Here is an 8,595-nt window from a genome sequence, read left to right as displayed (position 1 = left end):
ATATTTTTAAGCAAATCAAGCTGGTTTTGGAAGACAAGATGACTACAGCTGCGGAAAGAAAATATATTAATATCCGCAAAAGATTGGATCAGTTGGGATATCGCCAGACTCTGACAGTTGAGTGTTTACCTTTGGTAGAAAAACTTTTCAGGTAAAGGCAAACTTTTCAGTTGTAAACCTGTATGGATTTTAATTCCATTTGCCTGGTTTTCAGTTGAACTTCTTGCTCAGTAAAGGAATGGTTAGATTCTTTATTTAGTCCTGAAATCATCTCCCAAGCCACCAATTCGGGAACTCCACACGGACCTTTAGTGCTCACCACTCACTGTTACCTTCAGAGAATTTTTCTGAGTAGAAGTACAAATTTTTTTATGTTATTGTTCTGTTGTAGGTGAAAATTCTGTCTATATCCCTGACTAATTCTTATTACTATTATGTTACTGATGGGTTTCTGCTACACAATTGGCCATTTCTTTAACTTGCTGCCTTTGTGATTTTTGTTCTTTTCCACGTGAGCTCTATTGTGGTTTGAGACTTCTAGTTGGGAAGCTTAGGAAACTTTGCAGTAGCACTACAGGTGATAATGGTGGAACAGAGAAAATGGATAGAAGGTATTGTGTGGTGTTTAGTATGGCTTCCAAAACTCTTAGTGATTTAGGATGTACAACTGCTTCTCCTGTGTTTTGAACAACTTGAAGCTCTGTAACCATATGTGCATCCTGCGTGCTCACCCATGGTCTCCCAATGCACTGTTCTGTCTGCTAGTAAAGTCCCTCTCTCTCCACCACATGTTGGTTAGCTCACTGGTTTGCAAGACTTTTGTCCTGTTACACTCCACATTTTTTTTTTTATAGATTTATTCATACAGAATTGGGGTACAGGCCAGAGTTGCAGGGTCAGTGAGAGGATTCACCAGAGACAGAATGGGGGGCAGAACATGCAGATTGATGAAGTACACTGCTGAGGAGCGGGCAGGTCAGGAGAGGTCTGCCACGCCATGTGGATCTCCTCCGGGGCAGGTGGGGATCGAATTCATGCGGAAGTGGCTTGAGCTTCTTAGTGCAGTGCTTTAACCCGCCGCACCACCAGGGAGGGCCCACACTCCACTTTTACTACTTATTATTGGGTACTTGTTTCTGGTTTCTTTTTAGAATGCAAACTGTGAGACTGCAGATTGACTTTATCACTGCACCATGTAGGACAGGTTGAATATTTAGTTGGTATTGAAATGTTTGTTGAGGTCATTGCCTATATAGTATTGTAACTTTTTGACTGTCAGTAGAAAATAAGCTCTATGACAGTGGGTTCTTCATTGTGAAAGAGAGAATATGCCGCTGATTTGTTGTCTGAGAAATAGGGAATTTATTCTTCTTCGTTATGTTCTGGCATGTTGAATACTATAGCAGACATTTAATAAGTATTTGCAAAATGAGTAAATGAGTTTCATCAATTCTGTAGGCTCAAATGATATTTGGAAATGGTTGAGCAAAAAAAAGGAGTCTATTCCATTACTTTGTAACTTTAACTTAATTTTTAATTAATCTTGGTACTTTGAAAAATGCTTAGTGGTTTGATCTTAGATTTGGGCTCACTTTGCATTAACATATATCTTAAAACTTTTTAGAAATATATTTTTAATTACTAGAAAGTTAATGGAGTACTTTCTTGTATTTACATTTTCTGTTCTTTAGTGACCTAGTTCATACAACAGAAAGTCTTCGGAAATCAAAATTATCTGCTGTGAAAGCTGAAAAAGAAAGTGCCAATTTTGATTTTGTTTTGGAACCTTACAAACTTGAAAATGCAAAATTGAGCAGGGAAAATAATGAATTATACCTGGAATTAATGAAGCTGAAAGAACAGTCAGGTCAACAAATTAAAGGTAAAATTTTGTGAATATTAAGATGCAATTATTTTTTGCCCTTTTCATTTTATATATAACAGCAGTTAGTCTAATTTAAAAAAAATTTGATTAGGAAATGTGATCATCTTCCTTCTAATAGTACTGGAAATGTATTGAAGAGTTTCCTAGATGGAACATGAACATATAATTTACAGCTGTATTTGTCTCCACTATATATGGATGAATTTTTTGGAATTAAAGTTGCTATTGGAAATAATAAATGTTAGAACTGAAGCAGCTTTTGTTTTTCTCTTACTGAAAATGAGGAATAAAATGAGGTAAAAACCAAGTATCATTCTGATTTTTTAATACTCATTTTAAAAAAAAAACATTATTTATTTATGCATACAAGAACTAGGGTATAGGCCTGAGGTGGGGGGGGTGTTGAGAAGATTCACCAGAGACAGCGTGGGGAGCAGAACAGGCCGATCTACTGAGATATACTGCTGAGGAGAACAGCAGACGAGACAGGAGAGGTCTGCTCTGCCATGTGGGTTAGCTCCCTGGCGCCACCAAGGAGGCCCCAAATATTCCATCTTTGAACTGAAAGGTAAAATAGGGTGATTTGAAAGGTATTTGGCAAAAGTTAATTATATGACTATCTTACTGTAAATTCTTTTTATATTTGGTATAAAGCCCAAGCTAATACCTGTCAAAAATTCATAACCCTGATATGAGGTTTTTATGATACTCAGTTTACTGGGTCAAAGGTCTTGATTTGTGTTATACTCATGCAGCAGAAGAAAACTATAATTCTCTTCTGTGCTTAGGGCGTTAATTGAAGTTTTGTTCTTATTAGTAGAAAATGTAGTAATCTTTCACACAAAGCATATATAAGAGGTGGAGTCTTGGTTATTTTTATCCAAAAAAGGCTTATTGGTAAGGAAGCAAAATTTATGCTATAATGAGTAGTAATATTTGTGTTTTCATATAAAATTGTGCATATCTGTAACGGAGAAGTAGTTTTTTAAGCCTTTCAGATTACATAACTTTATATTTTTATGAAGTAGAACTTCATAGACTTCTTGACCTTGTACTCTTTTTCATTTAAGAGTTGAAAACTACTTTAAAGAAGTGTACACGTGAAACAGCTGATCTGAAATTTTTAAATAACCAGTATGTTCATAAAGTCAAACTTTTGGAGAAAGAGAGCAAAGCTAAAAATGAAAAAATTCAGCAACTCCAAGAAAAGAATTTGCATGCTGTAGTACAAACGCCAGGTAAGTCTGTTCCTTCTCAGAACAAATTGTATACATCTTATCTTTCAACTTACTAAATTTGTTACCCTTGGACTTTTGTGCTTAGATTTTGTTTTTAAAACTTGTATTGGAATAGTTACGGAGACTTTCTGATTTTTTTTCCTGCAGATCCACATACTATCTTATACGTGTGCTTAGAAACATACAAAAAAAGTCTAATGACAATGCCCAGAATTATACATTATTAATTATTTTTAATTACTTTGTTATATTTATTATTGCATTTTAGTTATATAAGTAATCCATACTCAAAAGAATTTGGAAATGATGTACTTTTCTTAGTTTATTTTACTATTTTTAGCTTTATGCTCAGTAGTTCTCGAGCAAGAGAAAAGAAATGATGGGGCATACCCAGAGTTGATGTTGTCCAGTCATAAGGTTGCTTGAAGAATCGCCAGTACTAGTGACAAGATCATTGAGATGTCTGAAGCTTGGGATCAAGATATGGAAGTAAGTGAGGCGTAGGAAAGTGCTGAATTATGAGACGAGGTGGAGACCAAGAGAATTGGTCAGAACAAAGATTATGAAGCAAGGCAGCTGAAGATCTGGAAGCAGGCACAGTTCGGAGTGGTGACAGAGTCCCTGCACAGTCACATTACTATGTGCCTGAAGTTAGTGGAACGGAGACCATGAGCATTGTGGGACTAGAAATTGATTGGACAGGGTGAGAGAACAATCAGTGCAGTTCAAGATGGTAGGAAATTAGAGGGAGGGGCCTGTCAGCCAAAGGCAGAAAAGTGGGCAATCTTGGGACTAACTAGAAGTTTGAGAAAAACAGTTAATCAAGCTTCCTAAGAAAACAGTGGACCAATTTAAGTGACGTTCAGGAGGTATGGAGTGACCAATTGAGGACATGGCAACAGAGAATACCCAGACTTTTGTTTAAAGTGGCTGAGTGGAATCAATGAGGATGTTGTTTCTTATTATAGAAAATGTGGACAGCAGGGCAGGAGTCCACTTTTGGATGATTTGTGTTTGTTTTCCCCACAGGACATTCACATTGAGGTTTCTAGCAGGCAGTGGGATAGCTGTTCTCAAAAGTGTTGTCATAGGTGAGATTCAAATTAAAGAGTCATTATAGTATCGTGGGAAGTGAAGCTCTATGTCTGTAGTAGGAATTATAGGCTGGAAAGAGAGGAAAGCCAAAGGTAGTCCCTAGGAAAGTCTGCTTTTAAGGAACTGGTGGATGAGAAGGGTCTTTGACAGAAACTGAGGAACAACTAAGAACGAAAATCAGGGCATAAGCTAAGAACAACACAGTGTGCAGATCATTCTTCAATGGCCTGTTTTTGACTAGCTTTTTATCCTCAGAATGAGAGCTGGGAGTATACAAAATGTGTTGGGATTCTAATGAAAACAAAGTTGTGGTTGCAATTTGGTTTTTGTAAAGATCAACTAGTTTTTCAAGTACAGATCTAATTTTAAATAGATTCTAGAAAGATAAGTTATCTATGCAGATAGACCAAGACAGTATATATCTCTTCATAAAAGGCAATTACTCTAGTTAGTTTCAAGGGTAATTAAGAGAATATGCCCCACTAATCCAGGTTATAGCATGATTTTGTATTTCAGATGACGTTGCGTTATATGTTAATTTCGCTGTGTAAAGTTTCAGTTACCTGCTTTCTTGGCATTGCTTAGTAAGCATGAGTATGTATAGAACACCACAAGAGACACACAGCTTTTAACCTTGCCAAAGACTAGTCACTATCAAGTACAGGAATAGACTAAATTCAGACATGCGCCAAGCATGGAGAAACTAAAACTTGTTTCACAGCCATGCCTTGGTGGAAGTTTTCAGGAATTCATGGTTTAGTTAAAGAGCAGTATATATATGAGGGAGAAAATGGACCAGTGTATACAAACTTTATAACCTTTTCAAATATCTAAATCTAAGCAATGCTTTGATTCTTTTTAAATATACTTTTGCTTTTTTAGGTGGCAAAAAAAGAAGTATTGCTTTCAGGCGCCAGCGTATGCAAATTGATGAGCCAGTCCCTCCCTCTGAAGTCAGCTGCTACCCAGTCCCTCAGCCTGAGGACCCTTACATCGCAGATCTCCTTCAAGTGGCAGATACCAGGTGCATTAAGTATTTTTTGTTGGCATTAGTTAGCAGTGATCTCTTAACTGTAAGTATCCTGGTAGTAGGACTTTTTCCCCTAAACTGTTATTTCTTCAAGTGCCTAGCACAGAACTTTGCACAGGCACTCAGTAAGTACTTTCTGAAGGTATTCTGAATATAGAATGTTTTTACTTGTTTTGAAACTGGATTTCAATTGAATCACATAACATGTTTCCTTAAAATAGTTTTGTGCCTAACTTCTTTTGTATGTTTGATTTTTTTCTTCTGTTGGGATCTGATATAAATTTTGTTTTAATTAAAACTTCATTAAGCTCACTGGACAAAGCAGTAGGTACGTATGCCAGAGATGTGAAAATGAGTAAGATGGTGTTGCTTCTTTTGAGAAGTTTGCAACCCAGTAGTGAAGATGAAACAAAAGAAATATAAAAGATAAAAGGCTATTAAGAAAATGATGCGGGTTCCAGGGAGTGAGAGAGCACTGGTGACAGCTGCTGTGGGAGTAGTTGGTCAGACATTTCAAATATGGAATGTACTAGTGGAAATGGATAGCAGGGATAACCTCTTGTTTTGAAAGATTTTGCTGAGAGTACGGGAGAACTTTCCCACGTTATTAATCTCTATAATAGCATACTAAAGAACGTATTAGATACTGATTAGGATCTTTTAGCTCATTTCTTTTCACATAGTATTGCCTACCTGTATAATTTACAGTTTCTATGATCTTAAACATGAAATATTTGTTTCATTCTTTTGTTAGAAATTATAATCTATGATTTCTCAGATTATATGTTAGTAGTATTTTTAAGGCATTTTACAGCTGCATATACATTATTTTCTCTCTTTTTATCCCCCTTTTTTCTATTAAGTCATCATAGCTGGTCTTAGTCTCTTGATTTTCTTGTTTTAGTTTGGACATGAATATTTTGTCTGTGTGCAGAGTTCTCATGCACAAATCTGATGCAGTTACATGTGTAAAGGTAGGTTAGTAGAAAACACTCCTTCTAGTGAGACTAACTATGCCTTAGCCTAGGCAAAATCTCTCTTAAAAGTAGACATGGCTCCAGACTTTTTTTTACTATAATAGTGGTTGTGTCATCTTTATGTTAATGGTTTGCAAAATTTGATGTAGTTTAAATACATTTGAGCAGTTGTAGAATTCATATCATTTGGAGAAATCTTGATTCTGTCAGAATTAATGAGCTGCAGAAAGAAGTTACTTTGCTGTAGTTACTTGGAAAATTGTAGTATTTCTTAATTTTTTTCTCTTCAGGATTACAGACTAGTTTATCAGAAAGTAATGAGTCAGTTTTGGTCAGAAAACATATTTTAGTCTTTTGTTTCACTTTATACTGTTGGGAAGTTTGGACTAGAACCTCAGTTTCCTGAACCTAAGAATGGCAACAATACCTCTCAGAAAGTTGTCCAGTTTGCATCATATATGTGAGTTTCAGATTATTTGTTTGGCTTTTTAAATCTATTTTTATAAAATTAAATCTCTCACATGATGTTCTCTGTCCATTCTGTGGCTTTGGAACCCAAAGCATCTCATATCTCATAGAAAAACAAAGTAAAGAATTTATGAAAGAATACATTCTTGTTAATTTGTAATTTTTAATGAAAATATACTGACATTAGTTGTAATGTGTTTCAGAATTCAAGAACTTCAACAGGAAGTCCATCAGTTACAAGAAAAGTTAGCAATGATGGAAAGTGGACTGAGAGATTATAACAAGCAGGTAGAATTTCTGTTTACTTACATAGTAGGGAACTGAGATTGTGTATTATGTCTGACACTACTAAGTTTTTATGCCCCAGTTAATACAGTTAATAACTGAAGTGGCTTAGCTCTAAGGCACTCTAGTTCATCGCTTCCATTATTCATTGAAGTGCATAGTACATTTTTGTTCCGGTTGTTGTTTTACACATAGGTGAATCATTATCTGTCCAAGTATAATTTTTTTTTAAAGATTTTATTTGTGCATACAGAACTGGAGTACAGGCAAGAGGTGCAGGGGCAGTGAGAGGATTCACCAGAGACAGTGGGGAGCAGAACAGGCAAATTGACAAAGTACACTGCTGAGGGGAGCAGCGGGTGGGTCAGGAGAGGTCTGCCGCGCCCGGTGGTTTCCTACTGGGCAGGCGGGGATTGAACTCATGCGGAAGTGGCTTTAGCCTCTTAGTGCTATGCTTTAACCTGCTATACTACCAGGGAGGGCCCCCCAAGTATAATTTTATAATGATATTACTATTTCCACCTCAGAAAGTATTTCAGTGATATGTGCTGTATTTTATAATGATACTTTATTTCTTATACTAACAATGTTAGATTTTTGTCATTTTCAACATAAGTGTCTTTAAAAGTTGCTGTTCCATGTGGTATTTGTTGTGTTTTCTCTGCAGGTATTAGTATTCTATAAAGCTAGTTTTCTGAAGCAAGGAAGTTGATAAATGCAGAATTAGATATAACAAGCTTTGTTCTTTTATACTTTTGTTGTCTTGACTAAATTCTAGTTTGGTTAATTATAGGCCTTTTTTCTTGATATGCTTACTGAAGTTTAAATTGGGTAACATGCTTTCATTTTCTGTATATGATTGCTGTTTTTGAGTGAAGTGATATGTGCATACAATTATAGATGTAACTTTCATCTTGGTATAACTGTTAAGTTTGAAAAGTACTTTGAAGGTTACTTGGATAAAAATGAAGTGAAATGAAAAGGAATCATAATGTCAGCCAAAAAGCTTACACTATGGAGAGATGTTGAAAATACCAAATTTGCATGAGTGGAGTATTATTGGTATTTTTCAATTTATAACCACATTTTTATCCCATTTTTTCCAAGTACTTTATAACGATATACAGACCAGTCTTGAATATCTCTGTGAGGTGACTGAAGTGTTTGGAGAAAAATAGCCTGACCATTCTGATTGAACCCACCAATTAATTGTGTTTATCAATCTCAGTTGAGCCTACTTTGCTTCCTGTAATTTTTTTTTTTCCTTTGGCTTGAGTTTACACTGTTTTTCTTAGCCTTTATCTCAAATTTTGCTGTTTTCTTCAAGTTCTGTCCCTAGCCTATAATACTTTCCTTCTGAGGATGTTGCCTTTTCTCTTCCTAGCTCTACCTTTACCATTACCAGTATTCACTCTCTGCTTCTCCTTAAGACATAGTGGGGAATGTAGCCCTGTTTCCTTTCTTTTTCTTAGAACTTTGCTTTAATCAATTTTTCTTTAACAAACACATTATCATTTTACAGTTAATTATTTTAATCTTCATTACAGATCTGTCACTAATAATCTCTTTAAAAATCCCTTTAACTCCCTATCTCTTGCCTTCTCCTTCCCCCTTATG

The 8,595-nt window shown here is 35.7% G+C and overlaps 1 protein-coding gene across 2 annotated transcripts in view; it reads left to right on the top strand.

Annotated features, from left to right (window-relative positions):
* CEP135 (centrosomal protein 135kDa) overlaps window positions 1-8,595 on the top strand; it is a 46,950-nt gene continuing 38,355 nt past the window's right edge. For both annotated transcript variants that reach the window (XM_012724072.1, XM_004681473.2), the window contains exons 1-5: window positions 1-151; window positions 1,692-1,882; window positions 2,956-3,123; window positions 5,101-5,242; window positions 6,897-6,981. In XM_012724072.1, coding sequence (XP_012579526.1) covers window positions 39-151; window positions 1,692-1,882; window positions 2,956-3,123; window positions 5,101-5,242; window positions 6,897-6,981 — 699 coding nt within the window. In that variant the 5' untranslated portion in view covers window positions 1-38. The remainder of the gene's footprint in view (window positions 152-1,691; window positions 1,883-2,955; window positions 3,124-5,100; window positions 5,243-6,896; window positions 6,982-8,595) is intronic.

Source organism: Condylura cristata, unplaced genomic scaffold (assembly GCF_000260355.1).
Source record: "Condylura cristata isolate star-nosed mole 26May11 unplaced genomic scaffold, ConCri1.0 scaffold00012, whole genome shotgun sequence".
NCBI lineage: Eukaryota > Metazoa > Chordata > Mammalia > Eulipotyphla > Talpidae > Condylura > Condylura cristata.
This window is presented reverse-complemented; position numbering and strand designations above follow the sequence as displayed.